The 21,740-nt window shown below is 36.7% G+C and overlaps 1 protein-coding gene across 4 annotated transcripts in view; it reads left to right on the top strand.

Annotated features, from left to right (window-relative positions):
* CTNNA2 (catenin alpha 2) overlaps positions 1–21,740 on the top strand; it is a 464,407-nt gene that overhangs the window by 381,721 nt on the left and 60,946 nt on the right. For all 4 annotated transcript variants that reach the window (XM_032993891.2, XM_032993892.2, XM_032993894.2 and 1 more), the window contains 3 exons: positions 14,043–14,135; positions 14,416–14,572; positions 17,963–18,163. In XM_032993891.2, coding sequence (XP_032849782.1) covers positions 14,043–14,135; positions 14,416–14,572; positions 17,963–18,163 — 451 coding nt within the window. The remainder of the gene's footprint in view (positions 1–14,042; positions 14,136–14,415; positions 14,573–17,962; positions 18,164–21,740) is intronic.

The following is a 21,740-nucleotide window of genomic DNA, read 5'->3' as shown; positions in this document are numbered from 1 at the left end:
AGAGGCTAATAAGGTTTGTGTCCTGAAAACAGTTGCCGATTTTCATCGAAATTTTAGGAGTTTAATTTCTACTGAGACTTATCTGTTAGTTTGAATTAAATTAATCAAAAGCTTAAAAAATTATTAAGATTTACTGGTGGAGAGACTCTCTACAGCTTTATCGTGGCTCACTGGCCAGACTTTGAACTAGCAGTTTTCAGAGGAGTCCAAATGCATACTGATATTGCCATTAAGTCTAATAGCAGAGACAGTGGACTTATACTAATCTCTGCATGCCAAGAGGACATAAATCAAAGTACAGTGAATTAAAGATCTGTCTGCAGTCCTATTTAGAATTTTGATGTCAGTTTTGATTTCTTAGATATATGTTTGTTCCCATTTTATGTTTAATGCTAAAAGTCAAATGAAGAGCTCTTGATATAAAAACTCATTATTAAAAACTATTTGCGTGTGAGCTGCATTCATATGGCAATATTAGGCTTTTTGAGGAGTCAAAGAAAAAGCCAGAAACAACGCTCTAATACTCTAATAATCCGGGTTTTGTTCAAATGGTTTTTGATATTTATGAGCCAATGATAATCCTTTGAAAAGGTAATCAAATTTCATGCATATTACAGGAAACGTGTGAGAACTGGGATAAAATGTATAACTGAATCAGAATGTAACAGTCTTTCATCAAATAAATCATATGATTGAGTTTACAACTAAGATGAAAATCTCCACATTTTTATTAGTACTACAACAAAAACAAAATTATAGGAAAAAACCCGTAAGAATGCAGTCTTAAATGAAGAGTAAAAATAATTTGAGGATATTAGATCCAACACATTGAATAATTAATACTGGTGTGGTTTCTTTAATGTCTTCCCCTTCCAGAGGAAGAGAGACTAAATATAAATGCATTTTTTTCTCACCTTATTGTCCTTTACTTACCTGTAAGAATGAAGCGAGATGTAAGGTTTCTCAGTGCCATCTCCTTTACCCACATCTTTTTAACAGATATAAGAGAGACCACGTATTATATAGATGAGGTAGTTTAGGCTAAAACTCTGTTAAGGATTATGTTTACAGTTGAAAAAGGTGGATGACTGTGTTCAAGTGCTCTGGTCTGTGTCTTGGTTGTGGTTAGCTTACAGGTATAAATGCAGCTTGCTGTTAAACAACTGTATGTAAGTCATCTCTCTGTTTCATACAAATAGTATGGACATAGAGTGATAGGACAAAAAGGGAGGAGTAATTGACTGACTAATATTTTTATAATACAGAAATGGAAAAATACCTGTTATAGCCACATATTTTTTTTCTGTTACAAACTCTGGGTCTTTGTTTCTTGACATCAGACATTCATATTGTAAAAATAATTATCATAAATATGACCCTTCCAAGAGAAAAGGGGATATATTAGCAGGAAAAAGGGCTGCTAAGCAGATGAATAAACTAAAAGTTGTTTCAAGCCAATATGAGCTCTCTCCATGCCAGGGTTAAAGCATACTGACAGAAGGAAGAGAAAAAGGGAACATCTAGTTCTGTTGCCTTGTCTACACATTCTGGTTCTGGACAGATGACAACATTTTGCATTACTGTTGAACCAAATTATTGTAAAAACATTTTATAGACTTATTATTGCACAGAAATTGGATACATGTAAAATCAATCTTTCTCTGAATGTGCCTTTGTAAGTCTTTAAAATATTACTCAGAATCTCTTCACTCCCCACTATGAAGGCAATTGTAGTATTTTACAAAGTTTTGTCTATGACTAAGGGAATTAATAGGTCTTGATTTCTTTAAAAAAAAAAAAAAAAAAAAAATGCGTTCTACATGCCCTCTGCCATAATCTCAGATTTCTTTCCCACTAGCAATATTCCTTCTCATTCAATACCTACAGATTTTCCTCCAGTCTTTATGATGGCGTATCACACTTCTACTTTTGTAATGTCTTCAGTTTCCATCTATGCATGTATTCTTTCATCCCCATTAATTTCTTCATCTTATCTTCAAAGCCTCCTTCCGTGTTTCCTATCTATGTTTTCTTTGATGGCTGGATAAATGCAGCATAAGCTGTGGCTGAATAAATGATTGTGCTGACCAGTGCTTCCAGACTGTAAAACAGTTCAAATAAAGCAAAAAGCTGAATTCTTCTTCAGTGGGACACTTATCCTGACACAGATGTGGGATTTCATGTAATTTAGGGGATGACCAACACACTGGTCACAAATCTTAAACTTACCTCAAAGGCAGGGTCATGGATGAAGCACAATCACTACAGGTACATTTCCCTTTAATGACAAAATAATATTTACATAGAGAGTAGTGCAGGGTAGCAGACTGACTGGTTCTACATACCAAATTTTCAAGATTTCATGTGAAGAAGTTGCAACTGTTGTATGCTTCTATAGAATCTAAAGATGTCTCCACCTGTGCTATCAATCCCTAGCAACTGTAATAGACAATTGTACAATTCTTCATTTTCTCAACTTCAGCCCTAAAATTCATAGAATCATGAAACACTTTGGGTTGGAAAGGACCTTTAAAAGGTCATCTGGTCCAACCCCCCTGCCATGAGCCAGGACATCTTCCACTGGATCAGGTTGCTCAGAGCCCTGTCCAACATGACCTTGAAGGTTGCCAGGGATGGGGCATCCACCACCTCTCTGAGGAACCTGATACAGTGCTTCAACACCCTCATCATAAAAAATTTCTTCCTTACATCTAGTCTGAATCTACTCTCTTCTAGTTTAAAACCCTTACCCCTTGTTCTATTGCAACAAGCCCTGTTAAAAAGTTTGTCCCCATCTTTCCTCTAGGCCCCCTTTAAGTACTGAAAGGCCACAAGGTCTCCCCGGAGCCTTCTCTTCTCCAGGCTGAACCTCCCAACTCTCTCAGCCTGGCCTCACAGGGGAGCTGCTCCAGCCCCCTGATCGTTTTTGTGGCCTCCTCTGGACTCAATCCAACAGTTCCATGTCTTTTCTGTGCTGAGGGCTTTAGAGATGGGCACAGCACTGCATGTGGGGTCTTACAATAGCAGAGCAGAGGGGGAGAATCCCCTCCCTCTACCTGCTGGCCACACTTCTCTTGATGCAGCCCGGGGAACGGTTGGCTTTCTGGGCTGTGAGAGCATGCTGCTGGATCATGTCCAGCTTTTCACCCACCAGTACCTCCACGTCTTTCTTCACAGGGCTGCTCTCAGCCCTGTCATCCCCCAGCCTGTATTGATATTGAGGGTTGCCCTGACCCATGTGCAGCACCTAGCACCTGGCCCTGTTGAACCTCATGAGGTTTACATGGACCCACTTCTTGAGCTTGTCCAGGTCCCTCTGGATGGCATCCTGTCCCTCAGGTGTGTCAACTGCACCATTCAGCTTGGTGTCATCGTCAAACTTGCTTAGGGTGCACTAAATCCCATTGTCTATGTCATAATGAAGATATTAAATGGTGCTAGTCACAATACGGACCCCTGAGGGACCCTACTCATCACCAGTCTCCATCTGGACATTAAGCCATTGACCACCACCCTCTGGATGCAACCATCCAACCAATTCCTCATCCACCAAATAGTCCACCCATCAAATCCATCTCTCCAATTTAGAGAGAAGGATTTTGTGGGGGACTGTGTCAAAGGTCTTACAGAAGTCTGAATAGATGACATCTGTAGCTTTTCCCTTTTCCACTGATGTATTTACTCCATCATAGAAGGCCACTAAGTTGTTCAGGCAGGATTTGCCCCTGGTGAAGCCTTGATGGCTGTCTTGAATCACCTCCCTGTTCTCCTTGTACCTTAGCATAGGTTCTATGACAATCTGTTTCATGATGTTCCCAGGCACAAAGATGACGCTGACAGGTCAGTAGTTCCCAGAGTCCTCCTTTCTACCCTTTTTAAAAATGTGTGCAATATTTCCCTTTTATAAGTCACTAGGGACTTCACCTGACTGACATGACTTGTCAGATAGCATGGAGAATGACTTGGCAACTACATCATCCAATTCTCTGGGATGTATCTTGTCAGGTCTCATGTACTTATGTATATTCAGATTTCTCAGGTGGTCATGACTCTGATCTTCTCTTACAGTGGGAGAAACTTTGCTCCCCCAGTCCCTGCCTTGTGGTCCATCCACTTGAGATGTGTGGGAAGAGAGGTTGCCAGTGAAGACTGAGGCAAAAATGTGGAGTAACTCAGCCTTCTTGTCTGTTGTTACCAGTTTGACAATCTTACTCATCAAGGGTGATATACTTTCTTTCACCTTCCTTTTCTGGCTGACATACCTGTAGAAGCCCTTATTATTCTTCATGTCCCTTGCCAAGTTCAGTTCCATCTGTATTGGTCAGCTAACTAAAATTGTTTCTAACTTGAAAGTTATGATTCTTTAGGGATCAGTAATTATAATTTGTGATTAGTTTATACCCTGAGGTGTCTGATATCACACTGTGTTAATATCTTCAGAGCTTCTGTTACTATCATGAACTTTTTTGATTTCTTACCACAATTCCCTGGTTTTCTTCAACAGCTGTCAAAATATAGTTTCCTGATACTATAACTACAGTTTAATTATCACAGCCTAGTCAGGCATGCATCCCTGTTCTAGGGTCACTGAATAGTTTGCCAAAATAGTGGACTGTTATTAGATAGATGGATTGCTTTGGTAACTACTTGATAATATCTATTAACCATACTACTGCCAGGGGTATGTTGTCAAAATTGCTTTATAGTATCAACTCATATACGTTGCAGTCTTGTAAATCTTGTTTCCGTAGGACACCAGCTGCCCTCTCACCCCTGGAGTATTCATAATTCATTATGAGTTTTAATAGTAGTGGCCTTGATTGCAGATTGACCGGAAAGGATTAATACACAAACACCCTGAATTTCTTCCTCATTTGTTAGTATACCGAAACAATAAATTCTTTTGGCCGTTTTGTATGCTTTGGAGCATAACAGTTTCTGTTGGTTAAAGGTTCTGTTGTCTGACATTTCAGAGATGTTTCTATAGTTTTTGGTGTTCCTTTATATTATTTGTTCACTGTTTTTTCAATGTGAATAGATGAGGTATGGAAGAATGGTGTAAGAAAGCCTTTACCTATTGTCAAATTAAGCAGAAAAGTAACCTGATCCTCTAACAGAGCTAAAAGAGCAGTGAGATGGGTCACTTATCTCCAACCTACATAGAAGGAATTCTTGTAGTTGGGCATCTCACATTTGCTTTCCGTGAAAGGAGGAAAATAAATGTGTACTGCTTCAATGTAAAATGCATTTATACCTGTAGCTCAGAAAATCAGTAAATAAAATCAATCAATTCTAGCTATACTACCTGGACTCGGCAGGTGTGTTAGCTGTGTGTTTTAGAACAGAATATCTGCTTCATGGCCCACTTGAATAGATGGACAGCAGAAAACAGATCCCTTACAGCTTTAAAGGTGTTTTGTTGTAGGAGAAACGCTTGCTGCATTTCACCACTGCAGTGCTATATTGCTTAATATCAGTTAAAATTAAGGTAGGTATCTGGTCTTAACTATGTTCTTGAGACTAAGTCCTGCTGTTCTTGGTTTACTTTAGCTGTTTGCTGTTCATTTCTTCATCAATGGATGCACATGGAGAGAAAATTTAGAAATTACATCAACATAGTGAGCAAATCATTGAAGGGAGAGATCTCATATACCTGAAGCTGAGTATCCCACTGCACTTTCCAACTCGCGTGTGGGTGAACCTCAAGAGAGAAGCCCTTTTCTGCTGTCCTCACCCCTCCCTGTTGGCCAGCTGGATGGCATACTGACTATCAATTAATTGTATTCCAGCTGAATGGCTCAGAAACACGCTCTTATGAAAACGAGGGAAGATCATCCTAAGGGAGTTTGTCAAAACATGAAGCATTTCTATTGATTTCAACTCTGGGAATTAACATCCATACCCACTTTTACAAAATCATTGAATTTCAAGCTATTCAGAGATGTGGTGGAACAGAGAACCCCTAACAGATGTATGCCTAGACTTTTAATTGTGGGATCGGGTCTTCATGTATGGTAACTGGAACAGCTCTGAGACTGTTTGTTCTAGCTGAGGGTGCAGGTTGATAGTTCTGGGCAGTGCTACACTCTAACTACCCAACAAAATTATTTGAATAATTTTACAAATGAAATTCAAGAAGTTTCTAGAATTATTCTTCTTGGTTATAAATTGGAAAAGCTCTGAAACAATCACCTGCCTTTTCTATAATCAATTTGCTTTCCCCTGTTTTCCACAGAGAATGCTTGGGCTGATCCTGTTGAGAAATCACAATCACCTGGAAAGTGGGTATTAAATCACAGATTAACATTATCATCATACCTGGCTTGTTTTAGTAGGTCTTTGTACCACAGTAAGTGGTTTCTTGTACTTGTAATCAGGAACATTTATCATGATTGGGGCTTATCAGTGTGATGTAGACACTTGACCAGTTTCAGGAGGAAAGAGTTGTATGGTCAAAATCTATCTAAAAAGAGAAAGGAAAGAAAAAAGAGTCAGTATTTACTACTATTGAATATCTTTTTTATTAATATCCAAAATCATAATTATTGTCTAACATTAAAAGTAAATGATCAAATATGCTACAATACCCTTTTCTTTTATTCTTTACTGGCAGCTCTATAATTGAACATGAACCAATGTTTGGTTTGTTTTTGTTTTTTTTCAGTTATGAAATCAGTAATGTAGAAGGGTTTTTCAAGGTGTTTCATTTTTCATCTTGCTTCTATTCCATCCTATAGACAATAATGATGACATGCACCGGGTTGGTCCTATAAAATGGATGAGATTCAGGTTGCATTAACAACATTTCAATTGAATTGTCCAAAACTATGATTTTTTTTTTTTTGCATTTTGAGTTGAATTTTCAGTACACATAAGGCTTCTAACACTCTTAAGTTTCTTTCAAAAATCTCAGTCCAAGTCCCACTGAAATTATTCAAGTCACAGTTACTTCAAACTTTATCAAAAGTAAAAATGTCTTAAAACTTTCAACTAAATCTGATATGGAAAAATCTGAAGGGAGTTTGAGTGAGTGGAAAAGACTTATTCCTGTAGTAAGTATGAGTGAATATGCTGTTGACCTTTTGAGAAGCGAAAACAGTTTTTCATAAGTTCAGTGGGCAGCACATAAGACAGGAATTAAAATATTCAACTGTTGTTCTTAAAATTCTCTGTAGCTTTCTAATGTCCTGCTGTTACCAATGTGCTTAGATATGTACAGAGTATTGTAAATGTCTGAGCATTTTATATTAAATATGCTCAGGGTTCGGTATTAAAAAAACTTCAGAGGAAATGTCAGACTCAGTAAATCAAATGATTAGTAATTTGCAGAAGTGCCTTTTTTTACTGCTGTGCATGCAATTAATTTTTTTAATACATGTGTATGTATGTATATGTGAACAACTTAAAAATACCTGTATTTTTTTGATAAGACTACATAACTGCTTAATATAAAGAGGGACAATCAGTGATGTTATCCAGTATGAGGTTCCCCCATGCCATATGGAATAGATACTGAAAAAGAGACCACAGTCTATTATTTTTGTGGTAGTACAAATTGGCACTGCAGTGCATAAAGAGGAAGATAAAACTGCTGCAATATGTACTCTCAGTGACATTTTGATTTTTGGCACTTGTTTGTGTATGTGAAAAAACATCCCGTCTAGTGGTAAATAGAGTTTTGCTCATAATATAATGCTTGAGTGAATAGAGTGAGAATAAATAAATTGAGGATCTTGGACAACTTAGCTTCGACTCTGCTCTCCTTTCTAAAGAATCTTATATTTGTGGCTCCATGAATATCACTGGGCTTCCTAGAGCAGCACCAACATTAATATATGTCAAAATTTTGAAGGATTCTGAGATTGTAACAATATCTGGATAAATTACTAAGTAAATGGATAAATAATTACAAATAATTAAGATACCACAGTTCAGCAAGTTACCACTTATCAGCTGAAGCACGGTAACTGATTATTTGCTTGGCTTTAATCCACTGTGAATGCTATAGAAGACTCTTACTTAAACCATCTTCAACACAGGCTGAATAACTCAGTTGCAGTTTCTCAAATGTATGGTGTAGGCAGATAAGTTTTACGGTGTCTTGGGTTTGTTTCAGTTATTCTGTATTTCCTTAACATAAGAATAACTTGCTGTAAATTTTTTTCTTCCTAATATTTTCACTAGTTAATTACAATGAAAAAATAAATTACATAAGTAGGAATGACAAGTGTAACAAAAGTAAAAAAAAAAAAAAAAAAACAACGTATTTACAAAGAATAAACAAAACTAAGATATAAATAGATTTCATTCTCTATCTTAAAATGGTTAAATGGTTGGGGAAGATGAATAGAGCTTTTTTTTTTTTGTATCACTTCTTTTAAGCAATCCATGGTGGGAAAAAAAAAATAAAAGAAAGAATTAAAAAATAGAATACATACATTAGCTGCATATACTTCAGCCTTCATGTCATTATTGTTCCTTTGTTATAGCATATACTGCTCCCTTTTTTTACTTTTTTGCTCTAAGCAATGGAATTCTCTTACGGACCTTTTCACTTACATTAAATTCAGAGTGGCCATGTTAAATCTTTGAATTTAAGTTTGAACCAGAAGACAATACATTTTGATAGTCATAGTTATCTTTAATAATACAGAGTTCAAGTCGAAATTCTAAATACTCTAGTTTAAAAACACAACGGAAAGTAAATACACCTGATTTTCATCAATGTAAAAATAAAGTAAATTGATATGAAAGATTCTTGATTACTTTTGTAACTTGGAGTGCAATTTTATGGCAGAAATAAAGTTTTCCTCTCCTAGGTAGTATGCATGGCAAAAACAATGAAAAAATGCTAATCCACATTTCACTTGTTACTTAGCGAAAAACTAATGTAGGTATTGCCTATCCATACAGTACTTATGATTCCATCTGCCATATAAATATATCTTTAGTTAAATCCTGCCCTAATAGTATGCCCTTTCAACAACAGTAATAAAAATTTGCATTAGAAACAAAGTCTTTCCCCACCCCCATCTGCTATAATGCAGAAAACTGCTTGAGGCTGAAATATAAACAAATACATGCAAATAAATTTTATTGGGACTGATTCTGTATATATTTTGAATAATTGAAACTAATGGAACTGTCTGCGTGATTAAAGATAGATACCTTTCAAGGTGCAGAATTGCATCTTAGGCTATCAGTGCCAGTGATAGGAAATTAATATGAAGGAGTTGGTATGCACTTTTTCACTTCCCCAATTATAGGATTGGTTCAGCAGCTTTGGTGATTGCAGGAAAATACAGCATCACTGCATCTGGAATGTTTATTTTCTTACACATTACTTTTCCATGCTCTTGCAGGACAGGTTTAAGGTGTTTAGCAATTGTTTTTATGGTATAAGAGTAGCTTAGCAGACCTGAAATTCTGGACAATAATGTTTATCTACACAGAAGTTTCACTGTTATTAAGTTCTCCATGCATTTCAAGGATGATTCACAGTTCATTGATTTTGATATTTACAATATATTCATTCATATGAATACTCTTCAGACGGTTCACAATGATCTTAATACAAACTTAAGTTCTGTTTAGGCAATCGGTGAATTCAGTATGCTCAAGGAAATTCGTAAACAGAAAAAAATTAAAAAAAAAAAAATTAATTACCTCGTTACTTCCACAGCCTCTCACAAAAACTTCTCTTCAATGATTTTGTGGAGACAGAGCACTTGAAGTGTAAAGGTAAAGGCTATCATATCAAAGTTTTGGCACATTGGCAGTTACGGTAGCATACAGCCTTTTTATTTTCCTTTCCAAGCTATCTACTCCATCCAACTCAGAAGTGGCATATTAAATGAACTCCTAACCTTGAAGAGTCCGGGTTCTTCACAAACATGTTATATTAAATATGCACATGCAAAACAGGTGATGATGCACCATTAAAACCTTTTTTATTTCAGTAATACCTTTTTCAACAGACATCAGGGCCAGCTATAATCTAAGTTTAAATAATAATCTAGGTACATCTAAAGGATGAAACAGTGAACCAAAGACCTGAAAGAGTCTTTGGAAGTGCCTTCTTCTTTTTATGTGTTATCTAGAGAGATCAGTTTGGCACCTAGCCAAGTGTCTTAACTAAATGGAGTGGAATTGAGTCTAAGCTTTTTCAGCCATAGTTTTAGGTAGGAAAAATATCTGAAGTTGATGAATTTATAGCAGGTTAAAGCATGTAGAATTACCTCATGGTTTGACTAATAGCATGCATGTGGACCTTGCTGTGCCAAGAATTTTAATTGATGGTGACTTGATTGTGTATCTGATAACAAAGTCAATCAAAATAATTAAAAAGTGTCATAACTGGTGATTGAGTGCACTTTAAACTTATGTGTTTCACAGATCCATGCTTATATGATGGCAACAAAATGCAAGTTTTAGCAAGTAATGTCTATTTCTTGACATGTTTTAAAAATAAGTTTTGGGTAAAGTCATAGTATCTCTGATTTGTAGTGTTAAATTCAATTTTATCCAGATTGCATCTACCTTTGTAGAATTTGCTTATCTCTATGCTTATTTGACATAATCAGATCTATCCATGGTACAGGTACTCTCTGCTGAATTACAAAAGTATTATTGCTTTCTGACTGTTGGTGATGCAGGGCTATATTTATGCAAGACTTTAAATATGGCACAGAAACTATTTAGATTAGGATTATATATGATATGTATCTTTTATTTAAAAAAAAAAAAAAAAAACAACAGATAACTGTAATGCTCTTTTGATGCATATTTAATATAGTGTCGTGGTTTAGTCCTGATTGGCAGCCAACCACAATGCAGCACCTCTCTCTCCCTTCCCCTCCGGCAATGAGAAGGGACAGAGAGCCAGGGTTGGAGTTCAAGATAGGACTGGGATGGGGGAAAATCCCCCTTTTATGATCACGAGCAAAAGGCAGACTCGTTAGGGGAAGAAAAAAAGAACATACATTTATTACAGACACTAACAACACATAACAGAGTAAGACAATGAGAAGCATTGCCACATCTTGAGAACACCTTCCCCCCACCCCTCCCTTCTTCCCAGGCTCAGCTCTGCTCCCGATATCTCTACCTCCTCCCCCAGTGGCGCAGGGGCAGGGAATGGGGGGTGCAGTCAGCGCTGCCACTTCCTTAATGTTCGGTGAGGGGAGTGTCCAAAACTTATTCCCCCTGCTCCATCGTGGTCCCCCTCTCACAGGAGACAGTCCTCCACAAACTTTCTCCGACTTGAATTCCTCCCATGGGCCGCAGCATTCCCCACACTGCTCCGTCATGGGTCACTAACTTCCTCCGACTGGATTCCCTCCCACGGCTGCAGCCCTTCCCGAGCTGCTCCGGCGTGGGACTCCCCCGCATGCTGCAATCCTCCCAGCACTGAATTACAGCAGCGGGGCTGCCTTTTCCCATGAGACCCCGGCCTTCTTCGGGCACAGAACCTTGATCAGGCGAGCAGGAACAACAGGCTGTAAATCAATGCCTGCTCCACCGTAGATCTCCATGGGTGGCGGGGGGGGCCGCCCTGCCGTCTCCCCACAGGATACAGGGGGGGCTCTGCTCCGGCACACCTCCCCCCTCCTTTCTTCCTCCGTTCCTCCACTGACCTTGGTGTTCATGCAGCTGCAGCGACTCCTCCTCACAAGTCCCACTGCCCGTCACCACGTCCCTTCTTAAATACGTTATCGCAGAGGCGCAGCTGATTGGCTCAATTTCCCAAACAGAAGTGGAGCTGACGTGGAGCTGGGGGAGCTTCGAGAAGCTTCTCACAGGGGGCCGCCCGATAGCCCCCTCCCCTGCCATCAAAAAACTCCACCACTCACTCAACCCAGGACATATAGCCATAGATTACATTGGTACTCCTTCTGTATTGGTAGTAACATCCAAAACAATTTACTGCACTCTAAATTACTTAACAAAAAAATGAGAAAAAGTTTTCTCTGGTTATGTCTGTATCCTTCCTTGGAAAACCAGGACACTTTACAATATCCAAATATTATCTCATCAGATTCTATTGAAAGAGTAATTCATAGAGACAGAAGAAATAAGTTTTATTTTGACTGATTTTCCTTTTCTGTAAAGATTTCTTCCAAGAGACCTTAAAGACCTGCTTAATAGTTTGATTGCCATTTCATTACACCCATCCCCTTTCAATCACATATCTCACTCCTATCTGAGAAAAAGTAAGATATATGGTGAATGTGAAGCCTTTAGGACAGATTTTCATCATGATTATCAAAAAATTAAAGGGCAATCTGAAAAAACAATTATTTAAAATACAGGAAGATATCTTTTGCTGAACATAAAACCATTTGCTAGTTTTTAAGGTCTGTAGTTTCTGCTTATGTTAATGCATTCTAAATATTATCCTGCTTAGCTTTTGTTTCTCGTGAAAAATAAAGTATTCTACTTGATGTGTGCAAAGAAGTGACTACAGGAAATGGTAAATTAATTGGAAGATGGCAGTTTAGGAGAATGTTTTTGACATGAGCGCTGTAAGGCTGTTAACAAATAGACCAACTCATTTGTCTCACTATGAAATGAAAATAAAAATCACAACATTATGGTAAAATCTTGACTAGGAAATGCCTGCAAGACTCTTTGAAGCCTTAGGTTCTCTTCTTCCTGGGGCTTTGGCACCGTGATGTATGCAAACCACATTCTACATAACTGTGAAGTGAAATAGGTTCTATGCAGAACAGATGGACTAGGGCTAATGTGGCAGTGTGCACTGGAGACAAGAACAGATTAATACCACAAGGGGAGACTAGAGGAAAATTGGAAAGATGGGGATATTTGAACTAATTCATGAATCATTTCCAACTGATAGTTATGCCTTCAGGCACAGTGAATAATATCAAGGAAGCATATTTAAAATTTTATTAGTTTGTTTTAATGTAGATTAGAATTAAGAGCCATACTTTTGGATGATTAAAAAAAATATCTTGTATTGCCCCATCCTGGAATGTGACTTTATGATTTAAATATCACTGATGAGCTTAATTGTGTGCACTGTGACATGAATGGCTGTTTGGAAAACCCTTGGCAGATTCACGGACTTGGCACAAAGATTTTGGGAATGTATTTTTTTGCAAGAATCACTGTGTGACCTGGGAGAATGTGTTCTGCTACTTCCATCCAAGCCACAGAGATACAGCTCTGCAGTGTCTGGAGGCATGGTCTGATTGCTAGATCTCATTTAGGTGACTCTAAGTCTTCCCTGTCTTCATCTTATCTAAACAGTCTTCAGTCTTTTGAGTTTCATAATTCCAAAAGCTTTGCCAGAGCAAGCACATGTAGATACTTACATCTTTGAATTAAATCATCAAGCATATGTTACAGAATAAGCTTTCAACAGAAACAGTTCATATGACCAACTTACAATACTCATGCTAATCGACATTTTGCTCTAATGCAGATAGTTACATAGAAATATAGAGAACACATGAGAATTAAAACTATTTTAACATACATAAAACCAACAGGATCTGAAACAATCAAGGTACTTGAGAAATATGTAACTTCCCAGTATCAGTGAAGGTATCAGAGTTCTCTTTATGGGTGGAAAAGCACGATTCCATGTGTTAGTACACCAAAGATTTTTCAATTTGCAAAGCTCAGAGTATATGGGTGAGCCTAATAACTAATATTCATAATGGATATGGTTAATAAAAGGAAAAACAATATGTGAGGAAAATAAATGTATAGATAATTGTCTGGATGCTCTACATTCTCTATATGACTTCTCAGCAGATTATTTTCAAGCTATAGAGGAGGATTTGAAACACTTGACAGTGAGGGAAGATTTTGAGAAAAATCTAATGAAGCTCGCTAGTTCAGTTTGCTAGTAAGGAAATAATTTACATGAATTTCTGTTCACCAGCACAGGAGATGCTATTATTCCTCTTATCTACAATTCTTTCATTCTAGACAAGGCTCAACAAGAAGAGAGAAAGGTATAAAATGGCCCACTGGCTTAAAATTTGATTCTAATTCTGCCGATTTCATTGCAGGTTGCAAATCTGGCCTGTTCAATCTCAAATAATGAAGAAGGTGTGAAGTTAGTCCGTATGGCAGCAACACAGATTGATAGTCTGTGCCCACAGGTAAGTAAGATTCCTGCTAAAAAGAACTTGAGAACTCTTGACATTAAGAAGCATCAGTCAACTGAGACAGGGAAAAGGGCCTAGATGAAAATGATAGCCTTGCTTTTGTCATTACATAGTTGTCTGTTTTCCATGAACTGTGAAAAATACATTCATATCTTGAGACCTGCATATCGAATGGGGTGTAATGCTGTATTTTTAACACAATCTGTGATCTTTTATTTCTTTCCGTTGTGAAAAAAAATTGCCACTCCTCTTAACAAATAATTTTGAATAACAGGTAATAAATGCTGCGCTCACATTGGCTGCCAGACCCCAGAGCAAAGTAGCACAGGACAACATGGATGTCTTTAAAGATCAGTGGGAGAAACAAGTGCGAGTTCTCACTGAAGCTGTTGATGACATCACTTCGGTGGATGATTTCCTCTCTGTTTCAGGTACTAGGCTCAAGGGACTTTTCTAAAAACATACTCCTAAATGAAAGTAATAGGTCAGAGCAGAGAAAAGCTATAATTACTAAAGCTCCATTAGTCCACCCCTACTGGAATGCTGATCTTCTACACTCAGTAGGAACAACCAAGGCATGCCAATTAATCCCTGGTAGCAATGATTAGCTTTCCATGTCCCAGAAAATAGCATCCTATTTGTGCTTCTATTTCTAGAGAAGTTTTGTTTCAGCTCAGGCACAAAGTATGATTTTGGCCACCTTTTAAAAATGTATTCCAGACTTGTGACAGGCTGACAGTATTTGTAAAAATTGTTGGAGTCTTTGTGCAGTTGTAGGCAAGAGGAGGAAGGATGAACTTTCCTGACATTATTTTGCACCTTTGCTCAGATCAGCTGTCTCTAAACAGTGGGCCAGATGTATCATACAGACCTGGCCCCCTGATCATCTGTACCAGGTTAACAGGCCTTGAGGAGGGATAGGAAGAAGGGAAATACGTAGATGTTGCATAGGAGTCCCGTCTAAGTACATTGTCAGGACATGACCAGTGTCTACATTTCCAGAGAGCTGAGAAGCACTTCTGGGTCCTAGAGTTATTTATTGGTGTAGCAATGCAACCAAACAGGGAGTGAAGTAGGATAAGAAATATCAAATCATTGCTTTCTCTGATGTCACTAGGGAGGATTACAATGCAAAGCAAGATCTTCTATGATAACAAAGTATCTTAGTCCTTACAAAAAGAAGAAATGGATAAGAGAAAGACATTGACCCTTTGGGTCCCAGTCTTTTCACCATCATCCTTGCAACGTGCTACAACTTGTGGTAGAGTGTATTGTCATACACAATGAATATAGTCATACACAATGAATACAATAAATACAAAGTGCTGCATGTCTTGGGTTAATTGTCTGCTGCAGAAAACTAATTTTCCTGTTATGGTTTGAAAGAAGTGAATTTCACTGTTGTGAATAAGGACATAGTGTGTGCCAAGTGTGTGCTTAACTTACTCTAATGTCACAAAAGAGCCAAACTTCAGGAGATAACTTGACCTTAATTTTTTGTTTCATTCTACATTTTTTTCCTTGATGTTTCCCAGCTTTCCTAATAAAAGTTTAAGATGTTTGGAGAAAAAAAAAAAATATATTTATCCTTTAAAAAAATCCTTGATTTTCTTTTATTTTTTTCCTCGTTGTTTTTTTTTGGTTTGTTTTTTTTTTTTTTTTTTTTTGGTCATATCCCACTGTTATTAATAGCAGGGAAATAGTATGGTTTAGTATAATTACATTCCACTGTTCGACACCACTGATAGAGTGTTTACTGCAAGCCTTGACAAGAAAATGAAAATTAACTGAAAGGGTACTTCAGAATCTGGTAGCACATAGATTTTTATCTGAGATTTGAAGCTGGTAAACAATTTTCAACAAACCTAGTACTACAATGAAAAGGCAGACCAAGCTGTAAACTGCACACCCAGTCCACAAACCAAAGAGATGGCAAACTTGCTTAAATGGTGTGTTGGTTACTTGTTTGAGGACTTTGTTCACTCTAAGCACTTGTATCCATAAAACCAGAAGTTATTTGAACAGATGACATTTTTATTTTTTGTTTTTCTCAAATCATATTTTCTTCTAACATAGTCTTGACTTAGATCCAAATTTTCCAAGGCAGCTGAGAAGTAGTATTTCTGTTGGTTTTAGAATTTTTTTCCTAATACCGTCCATAGACATCTCTATCAAAAATGAGAAAACATCTCATGTATCCATGAAGCCTGTTGCTGCTAGCTGTAAACTTGGAAGCCTCAGCTTACACGGGGTAGTTTGATTTTTAGATGTTGAACCAGTGAAGCATTCAAAATTGGCTAATATCTGGTTAAACTTACCTCATGAAGTGACACCTCCTCCTGTTCATATTGAGTGTCACATTTGAGGGCATGTTTTATTAGTACGGTGGGTACCAAAAGAAGGCTGACCATACTTTTAACCAGATACCTTATATTTCAAATGCACTGTCCACTCAAATCCATGTAACACTTCTTGTTGGGCAAAATTTGGCTATGCCATGGTGAAAAAATTGACAGTGGTGAGGAAGAAATAGTGAAGAAATATTTTTAAAAAGCAACGGGTTTTTTAAAATGTGGATAGAGAGTTTTTTAAACAGAATTTTGCCTTGCAAGTTACTCTGATTCACAGCTCAAGGCACTTTCATTTTTCATTCAGAGTTGTTACAGTTTAAAATTTAACATCTTGTAAAGCATTTGTGAAACTCTCAAATAATCCAGCCCTGAGATTTTTAACAGTGAAGAATAGTGTGTCGTTCTATTTTTGTGACCAAAGATAATTAACAAAAAGCAGTTGGTGAACTGATGGATTCTTTTTTTGTTATTTCTACTACAAAGAATATCATTTCATTTTCAGTTTAATGGTGTCTGTGGCAGAAAAGTTAGTTCTAGTTTAGAGTCACTGAGTTTCTCAGAGTGAATTTGCTCAGATATGAAATTTAGTAATAGTTTTATTATTGAAATTATTTTAAAATTTACTGGCTGCAGGGAAATAACGTCTGACCTAGCCAAAATCTACTTCATCCTTTCACATTATCTATATGTGAGAATACTACATAAACTATGATTCTGCAGCACGTGAGAGTAGATGGCCTGATTCTGAGCTGAGAAAAAACAATTCGGCTCCCAAGATTTCAGTAAAGCTGCTTGATATTACATCATCTGAGAAGACTCACTGTTGTCAAATTTTAGTTCAGAATATGCAGTCACATATATTCTGTGTCATAAAATATTCACAGCTTAATTTCTGGCATAGATGAAGTAAAGGAGATGAACTGCTCATGCACAGGCTCTCTGCTATCTACAAAGGCCATTTGTTGTTGTCCTTTCAAATTTATTTATTTTCTTTCTAACTTATTTAGGTACAAATAAGCCAAACATAGTAAATGTTTATGGGAATGTGTAAATTCATCTTCAGTAAATTGCCCAACTATTTATTAGATCATCTGCATAATATTTGACCACTTGCCTTTTTGCATGGATTTTTATTACACTTTCATTATAATAAAATTCAGTGTGATGTTTGAAATTAATGTGACTGTTTTTCAAGGAATTACAGGTTAGTACTCACAGTGTAGGTGAGAGGATGCAGCTCTGTCCCTTTTAAAGACAAGTATCACACTTGGGATTTTTACTGTTGTGTGGCATAGTATCACAGAATGGTATTTGTTTTGCAGACTGGGATAAGAACAGATAGCAATTTTTCACTGTACTGATATTAGCTGTTTACCCAAATCAGTAATCTTTGCTATGAGGAAGAATGAAATTAAATGAGGTTTTGTTTTGATTTGTTTTGTTTTGTTTTGTTTTTTTCCTATGTGCCAGAAAACCATATTCTGGAAGATGTGAATAAGTGTGTGATTGCTCTCCAAGAGGGGGATGTTGATACACTGGACAGAACTGCAGGTGCCATCCGAGGCCGTGCAGCCAGAGTTATTCACATCATTAATGCAGAGATGGAAAACTATGAAACTGGAGTTTATACTGAGAAGGTACTGGAAGCTACCAAGCTGCTCTCTGAAACTGGTAAGCTTACTTGAAATATTGGCCAGCATCAAGTTACTTACAACTTTCAGTTAGTTATCTGATATCTGTAACTCAGAGGGGAACCTCTGCTTGAAAACAAGATATAAACAAATTAATGACCATGATTTTTTTTTTTATTCTCTACTCAATGCTACTGCAGAAATCATATATTACCTGATTGAAAAAATATTAAAGTCCTCTAAATTATATAAAATATATAGGTCATATAAAAATAGACAGTTTATATAAAAATATAAAAGTCTGCTAAATGGGTAGACCAGGAAAAAACAGATGTTTTTTTTTTTTTTTAAATATGTTTTTGTCTTCATGGAGCAGGGGTTGGATTCATGTAAGTGTAGGTGACTGTGTCTAAGATGGTCATTTTGGGCTCCTTTATACCTAGTATTATCTGTTGCTATGTTCATCTGAATTGTTCAGTGCAGGCAGTACTATCAAGTGCTCTCATCCTAAAGCAGTGGTCTGCATTTGTTCGGATGAATCATGCTTTGAATTTTATTGACTTGATAGACTAGATCTCCACTCACTATACAGGTGACCAACTGTGATATAAATTCACGTAGTGTAGATGTCTGAAAATGTCTGAGCAGATCCTCCCCTATCTGACTCCACTTACTCATCTGGGCTTTAAATTCATCAAGATTATTTTAGAAGGAACAAATGAGAATGTGCCAGTTCAGGACACTGCAAATGTAACATTCAGACAAAACAACCAGTTATCTCTCTGTGAGATAGAAGAGAAAAAACTGTTGTAGTTCTGGCAGCTTCTGTGTTCGCTTTGAGGACAGAAATCAACAAAATGAGCTAAAAAAAAAAAAAAAAAAAAGTGATAATTTAATGTTACTTGTTGTGTTATCATTGTCCCCAGCACATTATCTTTCAGTCCTAATAGGGAACTCAAGCCCTATTTGCACAGATAAATCCCAATGACCAAAATCAAGATTTTCTTATTTTTCTGCCCTTTCATTGTGATTTATTGGAAATTATAGATGAAGTGTAGATTCTTGTGATTGTGATTATGACTAGAAAGTTGTGCCTTGAACACCCACAATGCTTGTAGATTCACATCAACCTGTAGAAATTAACTTTCACAGAGTTTTTCCTGTGAGTTGCAGAGAGACATTTTTGGGGAGTATTCAGAAATCAGTAACATGATCTCCAGCCTATGGTATGCACTCCCTTTAGCTCTGCACAGCTATGTCAATCCAACATTTGTGTTCACTTTACACCTGGCTGGACCCAGAGGGTCAGGTTTTGTCCCTGTACAGCTTGAAGATAAAGCAATAATGTTTGCTTATTTTTATCCTTGAAGTTTAGTGATTTTTAGTGAGTCTAGTGATTCTGTCATGTAATTTTTAGGTGGGAAAAGCATAACTTGGTCTGAAAATTGTTTTTATTAGTCCTCCTATTTTTTACTACCCAACAAGAGATCAGTGGAATGGGTACTGTAAATTTAGTTTATTTGAAAACGTCTATGATCTGGTATTATGAATTCACAGAAAGAAAATAATATGTTCAGTTTCAGATGGTAAAATATTTTGTTACACTCTTTTGTTAAATTCTCCTTTTGTTAAAAAAGAAATTTTGAAGAATTATTCATATTAGTAAGATTTCTTTATTAAGCAAAACAAATCTTATCTTCGGGCTTTTTATTCACCTAAAATTTCTGACCTAATGTCCTGTAAAATTTTTTATTAATAATTTTTCAACAGAGTAACTTACAGTTATAAGGCATAGTTATAGAGATCAATAATAGGCACAGTAATTATTTACATTCTATATTTAATGCATTTTTAAATATAATTTGAATTATAACTAAGTGCTAGAAGATAGACTAACTGCATCTTGACAACATCAACTTGTTAATGCTGGGATTCAATATTTAAGATGGAGTCCCTGTTCCTCAAAGTCAAGGTTATTACTTATTTTTTAAAATGTAAGTAGACATAGGAGTAATAAATAATAAAAAAAAAAAATCATATTTTAAATGTTAAGAACTGTATGTCATGTTCAAATTGTACAACAGAAGTTCAGAAGACAGAATGGGCTAAAATTCAATGGAGCCAATAAAGCTAAAATAATTTATTCCAGACATTAATACGGATCATTACTATTGCAACACAATTTCTATCTGCAGATTTTCAGACCACTTACAAAGGCATTGATTATTATTTCCCTATGATTGTTAATTAAAAATGGTAGAATTTACTGACTCTTTTTGTCACTCTGGAATAAAGTGGTGAAAATGGTATTTAGACCACCCTATGCTATTCTGTGCCCTGTCCATTTATACCCTTCCTTCTCTGCCAGACCTGATCTCTGTCTACACACCCATCTGTGTAGCCGTGGATATCTATGAATGCATACATAGACTTATATATTAATTCTATCATCACCTTGAGATCCTGCACTTATTTTTTCAAACACTCAAGAATGATGAGAGTGATTTCTTTAGAATCAGGCACCACCCACAAATGAACATATCAGAATGTCTGTGAGAAACTCAGTGATTAATACCTTATTGATTTCATCTTTGTTCCTTCTTATTTTTAAGTGAAACTTTATTTTTAGGTACTTTTGAAAGCTGAAAAAGAAATTCGTGAAATGGCAATAGAAGGGAAAAAAACACATTGAGTTTCTCTTATAATTATTAAATATTTTTAACTATCAATTCAGGAAAGAAAAGCCCCTGATAAGCTACCTTTTCCAGGGACTTCATATTGTTATACAAGCACTGAGTTTGCTCCAAAGATAGTGCAGAAATACGGATACATCATTTTGAAAAGAAAAACACTTTGCTAATGTGTTTTTTGGGGGGGAGAAAATTAATCTTTAATGAAAGTGATATTGGCAGGTTCTGAGAAATTGAAAGTATGTAAACCTTACTTTAATAACTGGTTTCAACTTAAAGCTTTATTTGTTTGTTGGTTTAATTTACAGCCTTTGGGATATATGGGGTGGGATTTTTTTAGTGTTTTAGTGCTTTCTTGCCTGTGCTTGACTAACCCACTGCCTTTATAGCCGAGTACTTGGTAGAGGCTAGATTCTTATGACAGCAGTATTAAGGAGTGACGTATTGGTTAATGTCTTTTTAAAATTGGGTACTTTTATTTCCCATTAAAACCAACGTAAAGACTTGACTCTTACTTGCTGACTTTCTTATAAATCCAAGCTGAAAACTATAAAACCACAGAGTCTACGGGGCTTGCTGGGAACAAATGTAAAGCTCATAGATTTTAGTAGATGTTAACTGTGTGCAGGAGTAAACCAGAGCTTCAGGCCAGGCTGGGATGTCAGCCCACAGGTGGGAGTCAGGATCAGGCCCAGTGAGGGGAACCAGGGCCAGACATAGCCCAGGGATTGGTAGGCAGGACCATGCTGATGGCTCCTGTTAAATGTTATATCAGTAATCAGCACCTGTAGAGCACTGTGAAATTATCCTGCTGCAGATGGTCAATGAAAGAAAAAAAAAAAAAAAAAAAAAAAAAAAAGGAGAGAAAGGTGAAGAAAAGACAGGAGAAAGAAAAAGTCAAAAGGAAAAGCAAGGGGTGTAAGATAA

Source organism: Tyto alba, unplaced genomic scaffold (genome assembly GCF_018691265.1).
Source record: "Tyto alba isolate M040663 unplaced genomic scaffold, T.alba_DEE_v4.0 Super-Scaffold_6, whole genome shotgun sequence".
NCBI classification, from domain to species: domain Eukaryota; kingdom Metazoa; phylum Chordata; class Aves; order Strigiformes; family Tytonidae; genus Tyto; species Tyto alba.
The sequence above is the reverse complement of the archived record's forward strand: the minus strand, read 5'-3'. Positions and strand labels throughout refer to the sequence as shown.